Raw genomic sequence first — 22,386 nt, 5'->3', positions numbered from 1 at the left:
CACAGAGGCTGTGAAAGCAGAAAACCTGAGTGTGCAGCTGGCAGAGGAAATAAACAGCTTCTTCACCCACTTTGAAACACCACAACAGCAGCACTCACCCTGCTCCCATCCTCATCCTCACCCTCACCTGGTTCCTGCACCGCTCCACTCACTGTAACGATGTCAGACGTGTACTCCTAGCAGTGAACCCCAGGAAGGCGGCCGGTCCAGACGGAGTATCTGGGAAGGTACTAAGAGCATGTACCCACCAGCTCACCCTCATCTTCACCAGACTCTTCAACCTCTCACTGGATCAGGCAGCCATCCCATCCTGTCTAATCAGCCACAATCATCCCAGTGCTGAAGACGTCTCCCATCACCAGCCTGAATGATTACCGCCCTGTGGCCCTCACACCAGTAATCATGAAATGCTTTGAGAGACGAGTCCTTCAGCACATCAAGGATTACCTCCCCCCAGAATTCGACCCCCACCAGTTTGCATACCGTGCAAACAGATCCACAGAAGACGCCATCGCCACAGCCCTCCACGCTGTGCTGAGTCACCTAGAACAGCGGCAGAGCTACGTCCGAATGCTCTTTGTGGACTACAGCTCAGCCTTCATTACAATCATTCTGGACATCCTCATCACCAAACTGGTCACTCTTGGCCTCCCTCCTCTCACATGTGCCTGGATAAAGGACTTACTCACAAACCCCCCCCAGACTGTAAGGCTCCGCCCTCATCTCTCCTCCACCCGCACACTGAGCACCGGCTCCCCACAGGGTTGTGTGCTGAGCCCCCTCCTGTATTCTCTCTACACCCACGACTGCAGTTTGACCCACAACAACACTCTCATCATCAAGTTTGCTGATAGTAGTCGCTGATAGTAGATGAGTGCGACGGTAGTCGGACTCATCTCAAAGGGAGAGGAGGCAGACTACAGAGAGGAAGTCCTGAAGCTGGCAGCCTGGTGTTCAGAAAACAACCTGACACTGAACACTAAGAAAACCAAAGAGCTCATTGTTGCATTCAGGAGACACAGCACTGACTTGGCCCTCTTTACATCAACGGGGAGTGTGTGGAGAGGGTCCACACCTTCCGGTGTGTGGTGTCCTCATCTCTGCTGACATCTCCTGGACAGACAACATCTCAGCGGTCGTCAAGAAGGCCCAACAGCGGCTGCACTTCCTGAGAGTCCTCAGGAAGTACAAGCTGAACTCCAACCTGCTGCTGACCTTCTGCCGCTCGTCCATTGAGAGCCTGCTAACCTACTGCATCACGGTATGGTACGGCAGCTGCACCAAGGCGGATAGAGTGAGGCTTCAGAGTGTGGTCAAGACAGCACAGAAGATCATCTGCTGCCCTCCCCCCTCCCTGATGGACATTTATTCCTCCCTCTGCCTCAGCAGAGCAGCAAACATCATCAAGGACAGCTCCACCCTGGTTTCAACATGTTCAGCCTGCTTCCCTCAGGGAAGCGCTGCAGGTGCATCAACACAGACTCAAAAACAGTTTCTTCCCCAAAGCCATAACCACCCTGAACTCACACATGCACCGATAACACAGCCCCCCCCCCCCTTCTTTTTTTTCTTTACCTTTTCTCTCCCCCTTCCTCTATGGACCACCACTGTGCAATACCAATTCTATGTGCAATAACTCAACTGTATATACACAACACTATTTATTACATATTACTTTTTTTTAAAACCGGCCTGTATATTTGTACATTATATATATATATATATCTTTTCCCTCTGTTAATACTGTCCATATGTATATATGTATATAGCGCTGCAGAACTGTGCCCCCCCCCCCCCCCCCCCCGCATGTTTGCACTGAGTAGGAGATGCTCTGTATCTCATTGTACAACAGTATAGTGACAATAAAGGCATTCTATTCTATTCTATTCTATTCTATTCTATTCTATTAAGGTATCATGATATTTAGACTCACACCTTTAAGGCATGTTTAGGCTCTTTTCCTCCAAAGTAACAAACAAGTAGTTAGGTTGAGAATCTCTTTGTGGAACAGAACATTGCCCTTTAAGGTCGAGACCGGTGTCATTAAATAGGATGTTCCCTTCATCCTCTGGGAAATGCTGATGTCTTACCCTAGAGTTCGGCCTTGTTTCCCTACATGATAAGTAGTTTAGAGATGCTACTTGTTTAAATTCACATGTGATAAAGTCCTGTTCTGACACCATTTGAGCTCAACTCCTCTTTGTGTACCTTGAAGCCTTGCTTTTATTCTCCTTGAGCATTAAGTACACGCAGTTGTAAAAGGCTATTGTTATCCACTGAGAAAACATTATTCTTTTTTTATATTTGTAGTTGTTATTGGTGATCTTGTACAAAGAATTTACACAAGGAACTTTACAACGTACATGGGGACAAAGATCAAATAGCCATATACATTGTCGGTCAATATATCCAACAGAATTTCAATTTCTCAAAACTGTAGTCAGATGTAAGCAATAGTTCCCCATTGTTTTTCTCCCCCACCTTCCCCCTGTATATAGAGTGTTTATTTGAAATATATATATCTGGACAACATTTTCATAATAGGGAAAGAAACAAACAAACAATCAAAACCAACAAACAGTAGCACCAAAGAAGAAGCAAACAAACAAAACATTATCATAAAACAAACAAACAAACACACACCCAGCTGGACAAGTGCAGGCAGTTGATCCAATCTTGGTGTGATGTCCACCTTATAGTTGCTTACCTAGGTAAGGAGAGTCATTTAAAAAAATCACTTCTTAGCTCTTTAATGTACTGGGTCCATCTGGACCAGAGTTTGTTGAATCTGTAATGGTAAATAGACTGGTTCTTACATGCCACTTTTCTACTCTTCTGAGCACTCAAAGCACTTTACACAACTTGTTCATTCACCCATTCGCACAAGCACATTTTCTAAGTGCTTTCTAACTAACGTTCACACACAGTCATACTTCGATGGATGCATCAGAAAGCAACTTGGGGCTAGTATCTTGCCCAAGAATATTTGGCATGCAGACTAGGGGAAGCCAGGAATCGAACCACCATCTTTCCAATCAGTAGATGACCTGCTCTACCGCCTGAGCTACAGGCACCCCCAATTTGTCTCTTTGAAGCCGTAAAGACATAGTAAGCCTCTCCATTACGAATATTTGGTACACAGTATTGTAAAGTTCTTGTATTCCTGGCACGTTTGGTTGCAGCCAATGCCTAGTCAATGTTTTCTTAGCTGACATTATAATAATTCTCAGTAGGCATTTATCTGCTGGAGTGGTTATATTTAGGGGTTCCTGGCCTAAGTACATATGTAAGAAATCAAAGGGGAGTTGGGCACTTAAAATCTTTTCCAAGCATTTATGAATATCTTGCCAGAATGAATTAACTTTGGGGAAGGACCAGAATAAATGGTAGTGATTTGCCTTTTGATTGCCACATAATCTCCAGCAGGCTGAACTTACATTTTGATGGCTTTTTTGGTCTGGGGTAAGAAAGAAACGAATTATATTTTTCCAGCCAAACTCTCTCCAATTGGATGAGCAGGTTGTTTCCCATTGCACTTTACATAACAGGTCCCAACCTTTGTCCTCCATCACTGAGCTTGTTTCTTTCTCCCATTTTTTTAAACATACAAAGTACTGGTAGATTTATTTTCTTGAAATCCTTGATAGAGCTTTACAACAACCTTCCGAACCACAGTGTTAACGTTATAAGCCATTTGAAATGTATTTAGAATTCTGTTTCCCTTCTCCTCCCAACTGGGCCCTACAATTTCCTAAAGTCTGTTTGTCATCTGTAAGTATCTAAAGGAATCTTGATTGTTTAAACCCTGTGTTGCCTTTAGAGTCTGAAAATCTGCTAGTTCCCCCTTATGAATGTCAAATAAGAAGTAAGGCCTTTCAATTTCCATTCTCGAAATCTTCTGTCACCCTGGTTGGGTGGGAACCCTGTATCAAAAGCACACCGTCTTAGCATCCATTCTGCCTTGTTTAGCTTGTTCTCTCTGCACACCTCCTTCCAGATCTTAAAAGTTGATTTTATCCAGGGATTATCAGGATCTTTCAAATGCGACTTTAGTTTACCATCCGCTATCATAGCTTGAATTGGTTGGCCATTAGTAGCTCGTTCTTCTACGTCTTTCCACCGAGATTTAAACAAAGAATCACATAAACAAACTAATGGCTGGGCAGAATAATAATAGTCCTTCAGACATGGTAAAGATGGACCACCCTTGTCCTTTGGTAATTGTAGTGTATCTTACCCTGTTTTTTTTCCCCAACCATAAATAGTGGGAAACTATCTTGTCCCATTCCACGAATTGTTGTTTTGGGATTTCAATGGGGCGAGTTTGGAAAAGATAAAGCAGGCGTGGCAGAATGCTAATCTTCATTGATACTATCCTGTTAATTAGGCCCAAAGTTGGAATGAGGCTTCACCTCATTAAATCCGACTTCATTTTTTGTGTTTAATGGGCCGTAGTTCAAAAAGCATTTGATCGTCTCAGCACAATATCACCCCAAGATATTTTATGGAGTCTTTGCCCCATTTGAGATTGCACTTCTTTTTAAGTTCAACCCCAGGTTGGAAGTTGAAGGTCATAACTTGCATTTTTTGAAAATTTAATTTATAGCCTGATAATGACCCAAATTCCACTAATATTGTCATTGTTCTGGGTAGAGATTCACTCTGTGGCCTTGGTAGATTAAAATGTCATCGGCAAAAAGAGAGCGCTTCTGATAATCTCTCTGGACATTGATCCCTTTAATTTGATTATCTTGTCTTATATATTGACTAAGGGGATCGATGAACAAAGCAAATAGGATCGGAGATAGCGGGCAACCCTGTCGGCATGATCTTTCATGGATAAATGGTTTTGATAGGCTGCTGTCTATTTGAATTTTTGCTGTTGGTTTGTTGTAAATTGTTTGAATTGTCTCAGTGACTGTCTGATGAAATCCAAACTTATCTAGAACTTTATAGAGAAATGACCATCTTACTGAGTCAAATGCTTTTTCAGCATCTAAACCCATCAGCATTGCCTCTAGATTATTCCTTTTAAAGTGATATATGACGTGGAGAGTCCTTCTAATACTGTCTTGGGTCTGCCTCTGATGGATAAACCCAGTTGGATCCAGATTAATACGTTTGGGTATAACATTATTAAGTCGTTTGGCTATTATGGATGTGTATGCTTTATAATCCAGGTTTAATACTGATATTGGTAATAGTGCCCACAGTTCAATTGATCTTTTCCTTCCTTAGGAACAACAGACATGATGGTGAGGGGCCTCCCCTCCTTTAAGGACCCAGTTGCACACTGCCTTCAGCCTTGGAGTTAATTCCTCCTTGTAGGTCTTATACCATTCACCAGTGAAACCATCCATGCCAGGGGTCTTGTGCGGCTTTAGTCTTGCAATTGCAACACTGATTTCTTTATCCATAATTACTTTAGTTAACATGCTGTTCTTCTGTTCTGAGACCTTCGGGAGGTTTAGAGAACTTTTAGAGAAATTTTTAATATGGTCCTCGTTATTTAGTATGAGCTGGGATATTCATGTCCCCTCCACATATCAGCATTCTTTCTGCTTCAGATGCCATCAGCTCAGCTTATAGAAACTCCGGTCACTCCCAGGGGGAGCGTATATATTAAGGATTGTCACCAGAAAACTGTCAATTCTCCCTTTTACCAGTACATATCAGCCCTCCCTATCTCTTTTGTCAGATAAAAATTCAAAACAAGTCTGTTGTGATACCAATATTGCAACTCCTCTGTGGTGTCTGGACTTATATGATGATGAATAAGCATGTTTATTAAAGCCTCACTCCAGTTTTTTGTGTTCTTGGTCTGACAAGAGCGTTTCCTGTAGTAGGGCTAGTTTAGACAGTATCTTGGCTCTTTTTTGTGGGCTAACTATTCCATTAAAGGAGATGATATTAACAGTGTTTTCCATTTTTAAGGTGGAACATTATTGTCGAAATAAGCCTAGGAATGCCACATTGTCTGAACAGTGCTGCACAGAACCACAGCTAACAGGATAACAATAGAACCAATGATGAAAATTTGACAAGAAAGGGGGGAAAAAATAAGGAAACCCTGTAAGATCTGGTGTAATAAGTCTTTAAAGGGGACCGCCACCCACTCTAGAGTGGGTCCCCTGATTGGAAGACGTCCTTGTCCCACCATGCATGAGGCAGTACTCCCAGCCTCTTAATTACAACAAGGCGGTAGCTCTAAATATTGTGCATTTTGCTTCCCTTGTCATTATATTGTCCCTTTTTGCCCAAAGTCAGCAGAGTTTACAAAAGGAATAATTAAAATAAATAAAAATAAATAAAAAGCAGGCAATTCGGAAAGGATAAGTTATTTTACCTGTAGCTGGTTAATATGCCTCGACATCTTACTTGTAATAGTGATGCATTTATTGCGGGTCCCTTCTATACTGTTGCAGTCCCTCCTTGACTGACACAGAGTCCATTTGACTTGGGCGCTCCAGTGTGGATCACTTTTCTCTCTTGTTCCCTTTCGTGGTCCATATCAGTTTCTTGATCTGTGCCAACAGCGACTCTGGGGGCTTGTAGATCGCTATTGGGAGGCCCCTGTCGAACATGTCCTTCGTCGCCTCTTCAGCGGTATCGTAGAATGCTGTTCGATCCAGGTAGAATACTCAAAGTTTAGCAGGAAACGGTGTCTGGAAGCGTATCCCTCACTGTTTTAGGGTTCTCTTAAGATAAGATAAGATAACCTTTATTAGTCCCACACGTGGGAAATTTGTTTTGTCACAGCAGGAAGTGGACAGTGCAAAAGTTATATAGCATAAATTAGAATACAATAAGAATAAAATACTGTACACAACTGTACAGAATAGAATAAAATGAAATACTATATACAGTAGAATAAATAGAATAAAATATACAATAGGATAAAAATAGAATACAAATGCTTTATACAACTGAGTAAAAATACAACTTTGTCAGAAAAAGAGTATTGCACTTAGTGTTAATACACATGTGTGGATGTGTTTGATCATTTGGAGTCTTTGTTGTGGAGTCTGACAGCAGTGGGGAGGAAAGACCTGCGAAATCTCTCCGTCCCACACCGTGGGTGCCGCAGCCACTGAAGGAGCTGCTCAGTGCTGTGAGTCTCCTGCATGGGCTGGGAGATGTTGTCCATCTTAGCTTCTGTGTATGCCTTTCTCAGTTTGAGGACGTCGAGAGCGTAGTCTTGGTCCATATTCATCTGTTTACCTTTCCACTGAAATCCCTTCATTTGCCATGCCTTTTTGAGTATTTCTTCCTTAGTCTTGTAACCCAAAAAGTGAACAATGATGGACCGAGGCGGGGTACCATCGGGGGGGGGGGGGGGGGGGCAGCAAGGGCACGATGCGCTCGCTCAGTGTCTAAGTTCAAAGTCGAGGGGAGTTTCAGGTTCTCCCTCAGAAGATTTTCAACAAAGTCTATCATAGTGGGCACACTTTTCTCTTTGTTCTCCACTACTCCATATGTCCTGACATTATTTCGGCGCCCTTCTTGATTGGCGAACTGAGACGCAAGCTTGGATTGTAGTTTAAGTAGCTAAATACGACGTCCTCCACCGTTTGAACCCGTTCCTCCGTGTCCACGATACATCCCTCCGCTTCCTCGAGTCTTACGTTGGTTTTGCATATTTCGGCCTTGACTTCTTCAAACTGTTGCGTGTTTTCTTTTCTGAAGTCCTTAATTTCCATAAGTATCGCTCTCAGGTTGTTGCCCTCATCCATTTCAGCATTTCTGCTAGCAGTGGCCTCAGCACTAGCCAAAATGTCGCCTCCTCGTTGACTTCACTTTCATCAGTATCCATCACCGTCGGAGTTTTGACTTGTTTCTTGGTTTTCATCTTGCAGCATTTATCTTCACCATAGTCCCTTCCTAGTTATTCACTTCCAGCTGCTTATCTTGTTAATTTTTGGAATTTCAGAGGCTTTGACATAAAACGGGCCGGGAGCAGAAGTTTCACGCAGCTACCTCCATCACTGCACTGGAAGTCTCTCAGAGAAAACATATCCACACATTCAGTGTGAGATGTTTAAAATGCATGACTGGAATGCTTTGGTAAGACTTATCATCAGCCTCAGTCAATTCAATAGACCACACTCTCAGACGTGCAAGCTTCCCAATCACAGTTTGTCTGTTTTTTGTTTGCCTTTTCTTGGTTCAAACTACTTTAGTTGCTTAACTATTGTCTTCTACAAAACATATATCTAATGGTGGTTTATTATGTTAGTGTCTTTGCAGGATATTATTCGAAGCAGTGATACGTCTCTCTTCTTCCAGGCATAGGCATTCCCTATGGCCTGTTGCTACAACACCTTTAAATGATTTAATAAGTAAACACACACCTTGTTAGGTAATAAAATTACATCTTATTAAACGTAATACTGCTTTTGACAGCGGCTTTTTACATGGATGTGTCACAGATCTTCTTGTCCCCAGGCTATACATGTCTGAATAATTTTGCATTAGTATTACAACAGATGGGAGGAACAGCTCATGCAACCATGGTGAATTAATCAAGTAGATAAAGCTCATTCACATGAGATCTGAGAAAAGAGGAAGCCAATTTATAGAAGAGGAAAAAAGAGAAAAGAAACAAACTGTGTTATTTTCCACCTTCCTCATGTTTATGATCATTTGGTAAAAACACTGTACACACTGTACAAAAAACAAACCAAAACAGTCTATGTTTAAACCCTCCTTCAAAAACTCCAACAACAATTTCATTTCTATTTCGTGTATCCTTTATGTATCCAAGGAAAAGTCTCTCTGACCATGAAATTCTCACTTTAAAGAGAGATGTGGCCAAAACGCCATGAACATAAACATGGCAGTGGGTTCACTATAGTGAAATCAACTTTCTAAACACATTATATACATCTTCATCTTGATGCATGCTCAATCATCCAGGTAAGTAAATCTCCAAAAGTTGATTAGGGAAACATGCAGTCAGCTGAGACTGAGAAAGTCACCTGGATGAGTGACGAAATGTTTCTCCCACAAAACGCTATGTCCAGATGAACAGCATCAACTTTTGGAGACATTATATGCACATAAATAACCTATTAAAGCTAACTTGAAAAAGTGTGCTCATTATCTAGAAATATCTCTGAGCTTGGAAAGTAAAGTGTCTGAACTTCTTTAAGTTTCTTGAAAATGTTTCACCTCTCATCCGAGAAGCTTCTTCAATTCGAAGAGCAATTGGTGGACAGTTCCAGATTTTCAAGCCCTATTGGAAGTGTCCCAAAGAGGGTCCTGGACCCCTGATTGTTCCTCTGCCTCATCACCTGAGCCACGGTGTGAAAACGGGTGTGGCTCACAATCACACCCGTTTACACCTCAGAGCTTTTATATATATCTTAGTGCTGTCAGCGTTAATCTAGTTAAAATGACATTAACACCAGAACTATATTAACGAGGCAAATCTCCATTAACCTGTTACTGCGGATTGCCCTGTGCGTGGGGCTGGACGGCATCAACGCGTTAATGAGCTAACCGTGCAAACGCATTGACATCGTCCATATATATCTATATAAAATTCTCCTTTCACCTGTGGGCGGTCAATCCTTCAAGCTCGGGTCCTCTACCAGAGGTCTGGGAGCTTGAGGGTCCTGCAGTATCTTAGCTGTTCCCAGGACTGCGCTCTTCTGGACAGAGATCTCCGATGTTGTTCCCGGGATCTCGTGGAGCCACTCGCCTAGCTTGGGAGTCACTGCACCGAGTGCTCCAATTACCACTGGGACCACCGTTACCTTCACCCTCCACATCCTCTCGAGCTCTTCTCTGAGCCCTTGGTATTTCTCCAGCTTCTCGTGTTCCTTCTTCCTGATGTTGCTGTCATTGGGAACCGCTACATCGATCACTACGGCCGTCTTCTCATGTTTGTCTACCACCACTATGTCCGGTTGGTTAGCCACCACCATTTTGTCCGTCTGTATCTGGAAGTCCCACAAGATCTTAGCTCGGTCATTCTCCACCACCCTAGGGGGCGTCTCCCATTTTGACCTCGGGACTTCCAGGTTATACTCGGCACAGATGTTTCTGTATACTACACCTACACTACTGGTGTGATATGCCTGGTGTGATAGACCCCAGCCTCTATGGATCTCAGAGCTTGTTCTTGTGCTGCCATGATTAGTGCCTCTGTGCTATCTTTCAGTCCAGCTTTGTCCAGCCACTGGTAGGATTTCTGGATATCAGCCACCTCCTCTATCTGCCGGTGGTACATACCGTGCAGGGGCCTGTCCTTCCATGATGGTTCCTCGTCTCCCTCCTCTTTCTTGGGTATCTGCTGCCTGAGGTATTCACTGAGCACGCTGTCAGTTGGGGCCATCTTCGTGATGTATTCGTGGATGTTCGTTGTCTCATCCTGGACTGTGGTGCTGACACTCACCAGTCCCCGGCCCCCTTCCTTAGGCTGTACGCTTAGCGTACAGCCTCAGGGTGCTAGACTTGGGGTGAAACCTTCCATGCATGGTCAGGAGCTTCCTGGTCTCGATGTCCGTGGCGTCTATCTCCTCCTTTGGCCAGCTTATTACCCCAGCAGGGTACCTGATCATGGGCAGGGCACAGGTGTTGAAAGCCTGGATCTTGTTCTTCCCATTCAGCTGACTCCTCAGGACTTGCCTGACCCTCTGCCGGTACTTGGTGGTTGCAACTTTCCTAGCGACCTCTTCGTGGTTCCCATTCGCCTGCGGGATCCCCAGGTACTAGTAACTGTCCTCTATGTCTGTGATGTTGCCTTCTGGTAGTTTGATCCCCACATTTCTGACTACGTTCCCTCTCTTTGTTACCATCCGACTACATTTATTCAGTCCGAATAACATTCCGATGTCATTGCTGTATATCCTGGTAGTGTGGATCAGTGAATCGATGTCTCGTTCACTCTTGGCAAACAGCTTGATGTCATTCATGTACAGGAGGTGGCTGACAACTGCTCCACTCCGTAGTCGGTATCCGTAGCCAGCAATGTTCCCTCTAAGCTGCGCACGTGCGCAATTGCGCACTGTTGGCACGGTCTCTGCGCACAGAAAATCTGCATTGCGCACAAAAAAAAAACTAACCTGAATTGAAATTAAAATTAATACTTCAACAATCATGTTTTGCAGTGTTAGTCAGTGACTGGCTGCTCCCATATGGGATAAGAACTGTGGTGAGAATAAGGCACGGCGGGTCCAGGGATCAGTGTTTTGAGCCATTTTATTGATTTACATCTCACCACACACCACAATCCAACACACACCTGAGTCCCCGTGTTTTAACCTGGCGGGCGTGATTGCGGATGCCGTGCAGGTGCGTCCGCCCTCCCTGCACGCCCCGCAGACCACGCCCCACCACAAGAACGATGCCACCTTATCCCATAGTCCAGCCAATCACGCGATTCACATTCGTATATACGCAGCTAATCAACGTCACTGACAGGCTGTGACAGCATCCTTATGTGCCGACACCAGTATTTTAATTAGCAAAGCGGCTGATGTGGAGTGAAGCCACGTTAATGACAACGTGTACAACCATTGGAGATGTGAGCAGGACAGACGGAACAATTGAAGTGTGGACTTTATACCAGTTTTTAAATTGTGTTGATCGGCCACGTAAAACCAGAGCTATGATAAAAATATCTGCAATGTTTGTTTTTCTTCCTGAATACTGTCGTTGTTTATATTTACTGCAGGAAGAAACGGTAAAAACAGCGTTTCATAAGGAAAAAGGCTCGAAAGCCTGTGAGCAAAAACAAACCCCACCCCCCACCTTTCCTATTGGTCCAAAAAAGTACCATGTCGACCAATCAAAAAATGATATGGCAAAGTGGCATCTTGTTGCTAAGAAACGGGGGGAAGTTTTAGGAGTGACGGCGTGTTTTGAGATGTGAGAGATTTTCGACATTTAGCACAAATCTTATGTAGTTAGTGTGTAGTTAGTGTGTAGTGTAGTCAATAGTTTTGTTGTGTCAGAACAATGAGGCGACTGCTGAGTGTTACAGGTGTTACAGCAGTGACACATCTGCTGCTGTCAGGCCTGCAGGTATCAGGCTGTTGTTCTCCTTCATCTCATAGTGGACAGAAATTATTTTTGGAGTGGCACAAATAATTTGTGTGGCATCAGATTTGATGCAGAACAGCTGATTGTTCTGTAAATAGTTTGAAATGTTTATTTAAAAAAACGCCTTGGCTGCATTAAAAAAAATAGCTGCAAAAAACTTTGTTGTTTGCCAAACTGAGGTACTTTTTTGAAGAAGTAACTATATAATTAATTGCCCAACATTGGTCATTAAATGCTGTATTTTGCAGACAGAGTTACAGACTCTCTCCCAGACCACAGACTCATAATACAAGTCAGAGCTTTATAAAAAAAAATGATAAAAAAAAGTAAGTTGTGTTTTCAAAATTGTAGTTCAAGTTATTTTTACTTCCAATAGTGTTAACATGCTACACAGCTCATGAACAAGATTTATTTATTAATTGTTATTGTAAGTGGGCTAAAGCAGTTAATTAAAAGTCGTCTAACATAAACACTGTAATTTGATTACTTTAATAAACATGTAACTTGGATGGATAACATGCGGCGTGACCACAGTGCACACGTCTGATGTCGCTCACGGTGGTCAAAGGGATCGCTCAGGGAGTTTGTGTGTTGAGGGAACATTGGTAGCCAGTCTTGTTAATGATCTCACTGAGGGAGTTCAGGCCAATGCAGAACAGCAGTGGGGACAGAGCATCTCCTTGATGGTGACTTGTGCTATGGGCTTGAAGTTGGCCTAGCATGTTGTCCGCCACATCCCCATTGAGTTCCTGATGAAGGCTCTCAGGGTTCTGTTGGTCTTGTATAGTTCTAGGTATTCCAGGATCCAGGTGTGGGGCATCGAGTCATACGCCTTCTTGTAATCAATCCAGGCAGTGCCTAGTTATGTAGTCTTGGCTGACTGTCAGACTGACAGTCTTGGTAATCCCTTTCTGTGCCCCGTATTCTTGCAGCAGGACAATGACCCCAAACTGTCACAGTCTGCCAGGATGTGGTGATGAGGGGAAGGAGGACCCAAATGCTAGACTCTGTGCGGTGAACAGTGTGTTTATTTACAGTGCAGCAAATATAGACAGTCTTATTTAAAGTAGAACTAACCTCATCTAGTTCTCTATACATATTTACGGCCAGCTTATTTTATGACAACCTTACTTTTATAAAACCTTAGTTTTTATAAAAGTAAAAACTTAGTTTTTATGACTACTCTATGTATTGTTAGATACTAAACTACTGTTAACTGCTCTGTTAGTGTTGTAAGGTGATAGCATGTGGCCTAAGTTAATAACTACAGGAGACATAGTCCTAAACATAAATTAAGGAATAAAAAAGGTTTTACTTACCTTGCAGTCCAACAGCAGGTGCTAAAATATGGGTTTGAGTCCAAATTGTATTGTTATTAATTATTATTATGTTATCCATTGTTATAATCCATTGTTTTATGCAAGCATGGCTCCATGAGGCAAGCCAAAAAGAAAAAGTGCAGACTCCCAGTAGGCAGAAGTCTACCACCTACTGGCAGCCAGCTCTTTGCAGGCTGTTCCATTTATGCTGTTGAAAGGGAGTTTTTCCTTCCCACTGTCACCAAAACACTTGCTCATACTTTGATAAAGTCTGGAAAGTGTCAGCTTCCTTTTTATAGATACAAAAAGATGTAAATGTACTGATCTGAATTATAATATTTCTGACTGTCAAAATTTCCCAGATTCAAATTGAAGTGAATCGAATCGAATCAAATCTAATCGAATTAAATCGAATCGTGGATCAAATCGATTCGGGACCTTGTGAATCGGAATTGAATCGATTCTAGAAATCAGTGATGATACCCAGCCCTACTCAGAATTACCATGACATTATACCCATGATGAGTATATATAAACCTTTGAAAATCTGTCAATTTAAGACTTTATTTAAGAACATACAAAACACATCCTAAATTTTAACTAACTCAGCAGCAAAGATTTGGATGAACCAGGATATTTTAAAGCATTTACAAAGGCCCCTTCAGTGTCATCAGTTTCACTGAATGTTTAGCAGAAATAAAAGGAGAGCACAGCATTAGCCTTCCCATCGTGGCAGAAGCAGGTGGATGAAAACTTTATTAAACTGGTGATGACTTAAGAGGATCAGCCAGCACAAAGTATTTTGGTAGCTTGTAATTTTGAATTTCACAAGATTTTGATCCAGTATTTCTAAACTATGAGGATGCAACATATTGGATGGATTCTTTTGAACTATTTTGGTTTGGCAGCTATTCATTGTATGCACTAGTCGTGTTTCCCACCACCTCTCGCATGGTTTGAATGAAATCAGCTCTGAATTCCTGTGCGTAGGCTCTTGGAAAAATACCTTGGCTGTCCGCCTGACTTAGAGTATAGGTGGTTATCTGACTCTCTGTGTATTCACAGCCACTGCTCTCGCCTTATCAGCAGTCTGAAGCTTGCATGCTCAATTGCCTGATTTGTCAAGAGTGACTCCAAAAGATTCTGATAGGCACTCCACAAATCACCCAGTTGATCTAAAATATCGACCAGCCACAAAAAGTCATTACACACAATAATGGCGGGCAGGACCTTGAAGATGTGACTTAATTACTTTTCAAATGGCTTCAAAAATGGCTTCAAATCTGCCTCCCCAGGCAGTAATGTGGTCTTGGACTTTTCATGGTGATTACAGGTGTACTAAGTTGGGCACTGTGCTCTGCTACTGAGAGTAGCCTGCTGCTGCTGATGCCTGTAAGTGTTATCAGCTTTATGGGCATCAAAGAAGAACATTATGGTCATACAAATTCAGACTGTTCACACTGCTGTTTAGCATGCTTGTCTGCTTCAACTTATATTCCACTTGTAAGCGATATTGACGGAGGCAGGCAGAAAGCATGACGTACTGCTATAGCTCCAAAAAAATTCTGCTAAACCTAATGAAATTTGGAAAGTAGATGATTGCATGCATTGGCAGTATTTGAAAGTGTGATTGTATGAATGTCACTCACACACAGACACATTAACTCTTTATGAATCTCTAAATTTAACGTTACAACTTTAGCATGATCAAAACATACAGTACATTACAATGAATACATTTAGCTAAATTATAAATTGCTTTGTGTTTAAGTAGTTAAATATTCTTTTCTCACATTACACTTCTATGTCTCCTCAGAAAACCAAGATCTCAACATATGACAAAATGTGGGAGTTCATGAGCAGTCGGCGGCACTCTGTGATGGTGAAGAACGTCGAGGAAGGCATTCACCGTGTGCTCACCTCGGACTACGCATTCCTCATGGAGTCCACCACCATTGAATTTGCCACGCAGCGCAACTGCAACCTCACACAGATTGGAGGACTCATTGACTCAAAAGCCTATGGGGTCGGGACCCCAATGGGTATGTGACACATGTTATAATGATGTGTTTTGCTCTTAAGGTTGTAGCATATACAGTATTTTAGAGCGATCTATTTTGCAATGCATTAGGAAATCTGAAATCAAGTTTTAGTTGCCTTTTGAGTTCCTGTTTCTTTGAAAGGTGCTTCCTTTCTGCTCTTCATTGGCAACGTCAGAACTTTGAGCCAGCATGAAAAGTGTAAGACTAACATAGCCACTATGATGTCTCCAATTAGCTTTGAAGGCTTTACTGTAGGGTTTTGAATATCACCATTGTTTTTTTATAAACTTGGCCTGACCATGTTTGAAAGACAGAGTAAACTTGGGGAAATATCTGCAGATGCAGTTACTAGCTAGCAAATTAATATTGGGTTTTTTTGTTCTTTTTCTTATTTAACAGCAGCTAACGCACCGAAAAAAACCCCATCAGGATATGGTTAAAGCTCACCCATAATATACTATTTTCAAAGCCTCCTTGAGAGTAAATAAACACATTGATAGCTGAGGTAAACAGCAGACTGACAGCAGCCAGAGTTGTTTGTCCTACAGCAACCCCCATAGAAAAATAATTCAGTTGACTCCAGTCTGCAATCTACTGACCTCTAGTGGTGAGATTTTACACACTCTCTTTAAAAATATCAAGAAGGTCAGACAAACATTGATTTCAGTCCAGAAATTTCCTTCATTATGCCAAATTTTAGGCCTTAAGTGGGTTATTAACATAAAAGGTCAGGTCCTTTAACTCTCTTTTGGAGCTTGACTCAAGTGTAATTGCAAAGAACATGTTTTTGTTGCAGAACCTCAGTATATTAAGTGGCTGTACACTATGGAGGTTAAAAAAGCAGTTATTGTGAAAGCTTTATTGATGGCTCTGTAATGGAAGCAAATACAGATTTTCCACTTTGACACTGCACTTGAAGGATAGAGGTCAGAGCCTAATTATTCTAAGCCCTTTAATTAGATGGATTTGATGTTTACTTCATAATAGGTGTCATCGTTTGATGTTGAACAGAATCCTGATTATTGTTTTTTTGTTATTTTGTTGACTTCACGGTGGCTTTTAAACATATTTTATGTCATTCCTTTACCACATAATTAGTGATTTACTGGTAATACAGCCTACTTCTACTGGTAATGTAGTAGTAGGAAGGATCAAAGAGATGATTCTGCTTTGATGTTTCATAAATCAAGATCATGAATATATCGAGGCATGGTATACTTTGCTTTGTTGTTGCACCTTAAAACCAAACTTAACCGTACCTTGACAGTTTACATTGCAACACATGCCAGAGGGTAATCCTTATGGAGGAATACTTAGCCCCAGGATAGTCCCTGCTATCTTCAGCATGCAGAAGAACAGTGCAACACAAATAGAGAGGTGAAAACATAGGGTATATTGTTAAACACTTTATTACATTAAGCAGCAGATTTTCACAATTTGCTACAAATACATTAAGACGAAAACTTCTTGCTAGGTTCTTTTACAGTTACAGATGGCAGGGATCTTGCAACAGTAACCTCACATAAATGATAAAATCAAGCTATAGCTTTCACAGAGAGGCGATTGTACTGTCAGTGTTATACGTCATTGTTATTAACTGGCTCAGAAGCAAAGGATACATTTGTACCATGGGCCACCTCAGGAATGGATAACTGGCTTTTGTTTTTATGTTCCCTGCAAAGCACATCTTTAAAAGTGCCATATAAATTCATTTTACTTCCTTACCTCCTTACTCCGAATCAAAACACTCAAATGCAGGTTTAAAAAAAGGTTTTAGTTTCAGACAGAACAGCACTTAGATCCTCAAAGCTGGAGAAAACTGACTTTCTTAAAAAAATTTAAACTTGGGGTGGGTATAGAGGAAAAAATGTTTTTCGCTCACCCTTGAGGGATGATGTCTGTGGAGGTGGGTCACTGTTGGTTGACACAAACTGAGCTGCAGGCTCTGAGGATGAAGCAGTTTCAAGCTAAGCCAGTGGCACTTCACTGTGGACCGGCAGAGGTGATGCGACAGCGAATGGCGGCTTGGGAGGTCACCGGTGGCGCAGCTTTGCAGATAGAGCAAGGCCAGCCGTGCGGGAAACCTCTGGTTGAGGCAAAGCAGGGCTAGCAGCAAGGTCTGAATGGTGCAGCTAGAGCTCATGTTGATGGCTGGGCCGTCTGTCCCTAGGAACTGGTACAGGTGAAGAAATTCGCTAAACCCCTGCCGTCCCCACCTGAGGAGCAGATATGGAGCAGGAGTGGACTGGGTCTCAGCTGCCCTTGCCCTGGGTGCAGGAAAAGCCCTAGCCGCTCAAGGAACCAGGGCAGGGACAGGGACCAGCTGGGCCCTAGCCACCCCCACTGGGGAAACTGGAAGGGTGCAGGGGAAGTCAGGGTCCTAGCCGTCCTGCGAGTAGGAACAGGCTGAGACACAGGTTTGAGATAATGACAGGAGGAGAGAAATGGTCAGGTTCAAAGTCCAATTCCGGGGAAAGAGTCTCAAATGCTGGAACAGTTCATATGGATGGAAGTCGGTAATAACCAGTCTTCTGATAGCCCAGTCAAATAATAAACAGTCTTAGATTTTGCTGGGCTTGTGGTTTGCTGAACAGCAGTTTTTGGCTTGTGGTGATTTGGAGGAAAAAGTCAAACTCACTCACCACTGGGTACTGCTCCACAAGGCCCTGCCTCCTTTTTGCAAAGACATGGGAAAGAAACTGAGAGCTTAAACACACTGGATAAAGATGACTAGAAACAGGGAAGAATATAACAGAACTAAGTCTGACTAATGAAACAGGAAGTAGAACTTAACACAGTGCACATTGTCAAAAAGGCTAACACAATAAAAATAATGGGCTGATTCTTATATAGTGCTTTTCTACTCTCCCGCAATACTCAAAACACTATATACAACATGCCTCATTGACCCATTCACACCCACTCAAACAAGCACTTCTAAACACAAGTGCAACTAATAAACATTCACACACATTCACTCTCCGATGAACGCATCGGAAGGTAATTTGGGGTTAGTATCTTGCCCAAGAATATTTGGCATGCAGACTAGGGGAATCAAAGGATTGAACCACCAACCTTCCAATCGGTAGCTTATCTGCTCTACCTGAGCCACAGCCACCCCACAAAATAGGAAATATACTTGATTGCGAGCTCTCGTTGGATTGTTTGGTAGAGGCTGTACACCCAAGAACCAATTCCAGTTCTTGGTTGGTCCACTGCGCTTGCCTGTTGGTCTGGAGTTGGAAACCAGACGACAGACTAACCTGTGCTCCAAGTCTTTAGTTCAATTCAATTTTATTTACACAGCGCCAAATCATGACAACAGTCGCTTCAAGGTGCTTTATATTGTACAGTAGATCCTACAATAATACATACAGAGAAAACCCAACAATCATATGACCCCCTATGAGCAAGCACTTTGGCGACAGTGGGAAGGAAAAACTCCCTTTTAACAGGAAGAAAGAACCAGGCTGAGGAAGGGGCGGGGCCATCTGCTGTGATTGGTTGGGGTGAGAGAAGGAAGACAGGATAAAGACATGCTGTGGAAGAGAGACAGAGGTTAATAACAGATATGATTCAATACAGAGAGGTCTGTTAATACATAGTGAGTGAGAAAGGTGACTGGAAAGGAAAAACTCAATGCATCATGGGAATCCCCCGGCAGCCTACGTCTATTGCAGCATAACTAAGGGAGGATTCAGGGTCACCTGGTCCAGCCCTAACTATATGCTTTAGCAAAAAGGAAAGTTTGAAGCCTAATCTTGAAAGTAGAGATAGTGTCTGTCTCCTGAATCCAAACTGGAAGCTGGTTCCACAGAAGAGGGTGGCTGTAGCTCAGGTGGTAGAGCAGGTCATCTACTGATCGGAAGGTTGGTGGTTCGATCCCTGGCTTCCCCAGTCTGCATGCCAAGTATCCTTGGGCAAGATACTAACCCCAAATTGCTCTCCGATGCATCCATCGGAGTATGAATGTGTGTGAATGTTACTTAGAAAGCACTTAGAGAAATGTGCTTGTGCGAATGGGTGTGAATGGGTGAATGTACAAGTTGTGTACAGCGCTTTGAGTGCTCAGAAAGAGTAGAAAAGCGCTATATAAGAACCAGTCCATTTACCATTTACCATGAAAACTGAAGGCTCTGCCTCCCATTCTACTTTTAAATACTCTAGGAACAACAAGTAGGCCTGCAGAGCGAGAGCGAAGTGCTCTAATAGGGTGATATGGTACTACAAGGTCATTAAGATAAGATGGGGCCTGATTATTTAAGACCTTGTATGTGAGGAGCAGGATTTTGAATTCTGGATTTAACAGGAAGCCAAAACAGGAGAAATCTGCTCTCTCTTTCTAGTCCCTGTCAGGACTCTTGCTGCAGCATTTTGGATTAGCTGAAGGCTTTTCAGGGAGTTTTTAGGACTTCCTGATAATAATGAATTACAGTCGTCCAGCCTGGAAGTAATAAATGCATGAACTAGTTTTTCAGCGTCACTCTGAGACAGGATATTTCTAACTTTAGAGATGTTGCACAAATGGAAGAAAGCAGTCTTACATATTTGTTTAATATGTGCGTTGAAGGACATGTCCTGGTCAAAAATGACTCCAAGGTTCCTCACAGTGTTACTGGAGGCCAAGGTAATGCCATCCAGAGTAAGAATCTGGTTAGATACCATATTTCTAAGCTTTTCAGGGCCGAGTACAATAACCTCAGTTTGATCTGAGTTAAGAAGCAGAAAGTTAGTGGCCATCCAAGTCTTTATGTCTTTAAGACATTCCTGCAGTTTAACTAATTGGTGTGTGTTATCTGGCTTCATGGACAGATAGAGCTGGGTGTCATCTGCATAGCAGTGAAAATGTATGCTATGTCTTCTGATGATGCTGCCTAGGGGAAGCATGTATAATGTAAACAGAATTGGTCCTAGCACTGAACCCTGTGGAACTCCATAATTAACCTCAGTGTGTGAAGAGGACTCTCCATTTACATGCACAAACTGGAGTCTATTAGATAGATATGATACAAACCACTGCAGCACAGTACCTGTAATACCTACAGCATGTTCTAATCGCTCTAATAGGATATTATGGTCGACAGTATCGAATGCTGCACTAAGGTCTAGCAGGACAAGCACAGAGATGAGTCCACCATCAGTCTCCAGATCAGTGCCTCCATACAATGCTGTCTCTGAGGTCCACAGAAAATTCCTTAGACTTCCTGACTTGGTTTGTGCTCTGACATGCACCATCAGCTATGGGACCTAATTTAGACATGTATATCTCTTTTCAAATCATTCCCAGTCAATTGGATTTACCACAGGTAGACTCCCATCAAGTTGTAGAAATATCTGAAAAGAAGAAGGGCAGAAAAGATGATGAATCAGAATCAGAATACTTTATTGATTCCTAGGGGAAATTATGTTGGTTACAGTGCTCCAGTACAAACAGTAACACAGACTGATAATACAAGAAGTAAGAAATAGCACAATATATATAATATATAAATGCATATAAGTCACCTACTGATAAATATCTGAATAAGAAAGAAAGAAAGAAATCAAGAAAGAAGAGTGTGTGTAAAAAGGGTGAAACTATTGCAGTGTTTACAGTGTGTTAGATGGAGGAGTTGTACAGGGAGCCACAGACAGGAATGATTTCCTGTGTCGGTCAGTGGTGCTTTTTGGTAATCTCAGTCTCTCAGTGAACGTGCTCCTGTGATGGGCCAGCATGTCATGGAGTGGGTGGGAGGAATTATCCAACATTGTTTTTATCTTGGACAACATTCGCCTCTCCAACACCACCTTAAGAGAGTCGAGCTCCGTCCCCACAACATTACTGGCCATGCGGATCAGTTTATTGAGTCTGTTAGCATCAGCAACCCTCAACCTGCTGCCCCGGCATGCAACAGCATAGAGGATAGCACTGGCCTTACCTCCCTCAGCTCCCCTGCTGTTGGTTGGCCTGAATCCATGATGGTCTTCATGCTGTTCTGCTGTAGTTTCCACACCAGCTTCCTCCTGTAATTGTCCTTGGCCTCTCTGATCTTGTCCTTTAGTAACTCCTGGACCCTTCTCACCTCCTCTTCATTGCCCCTTCTGAAAGCCCTGTTCTTGTCGTTCATGTCTTCAGGCGTTTTCTCTCCGTTTTGGCCTCCCGTCCACACTGAGACGGTGTTTTCCCCAAAGGAAAACGCTCTTGAAAATGAATACATTTGAAGACGGTGCGTTTGTGTCGCAGTGAGGACAGCAAAAAGGGAGACTTTCTAAAACGATGACGCATGTTAGTCATGTTAGTCATATGATGCAGCCATGTGACCAATTAAACAAAGATAGGGCATTATACAGCAGTTGTTTTGTTTGTTGTCAGCTCTGACAGCCCTATTAAAGATTAATATCAGTCTGCTCCAGACAGCTTTTCTTTAAATTATTTAATTCTCACTCACTTTTCCAACTTTGTGCTTTTATGTTACTCGCAGCAGCAACTCCACCTCATTATTAGTCCATTTAAAAAACTCGGTGCTTTTCCTCAACGTTTTGCTGCGACGTTTCAAAGAGCCAGAAAGTAAATAGATGGCAGACAGAAATGAGGCAGGCCGAATCTTCTTGCGTTTCACGCACAGTGTTGGGTGAGTTACTTTAAATTAGTAACTTAGTTACATTACTAGTTACTTCTATCAAAAGTAACTCAGTTACTTCAAGTTGCTCGTTACTTTCAAAGTAACTAGTTACTAGGGAAAGTATCTTTAGTTTTACTCAGAATTCTCTTGTTAATGTGTTGCTTCCATAACTGGATCCCCAGCAAGGATGCCAGTCTTCTAGCTTGCTTACATGTTAGCACTATCCTGCCACAGTGCACTGTCCCACCTACCAACTGAAAGGAAAAAATAATGTGCATATTTCCATGAGAGAAATCCCACGCCTGGACTGTCGTCGACTGCCGCCATGATTCCAGCCTACGTCACAGCGTCACGTGCGCTTTTTACATCCAACAC

The 22,386-nt window shown here is 42.6% G+C and overlaps 1 protein-coding gene across 3 annotated transcripts in view; it reads left to right on the top strand.

Annotated features, from left to right (window-relative positions):
• Window positions 1–22,386, top strand: part of grik2 (glutamate receptor, ionotropic, kainate 2) — a 344,100-nt gene that overhangs the window by 271,198 nt on the left and 50,516 nt on the right. For all 3 annotated transcript variants that reach the window (XM_085176689.1, XM_085176687.1, XM_085176688.1), the window contains exon 15: window positions 15,184–15,409. In XM_085176689.1, the coding sequence (XP_085032815.1) occupies window positions 15,184–15,409 (226 nt within the window). The remainder of the gene's footprint in view (window positions 1–15,183; window positions 15,410–22,386) is intronic.

This window comes from Neolamprologus multifasciatus, chromosome 11, assembly GCF_963576455.1.
Source record: "Neolamprologus multifasciatus chromosome 11, fNeoMul1.2, whole genome shotgun sequence".
Taxonomy (NCBI): Eukaryota; Metazoa; Chordata; class Actinopteri; order Cichliformes; family Cichlidae; genus Neolamprologus; species Neolamprologus multifasciatus.
The sequence above is the reverse complement of the archived record's forward strand: the minus strand, read 5'-3'. Positions and strand labels throughout refer to the sequence as shown.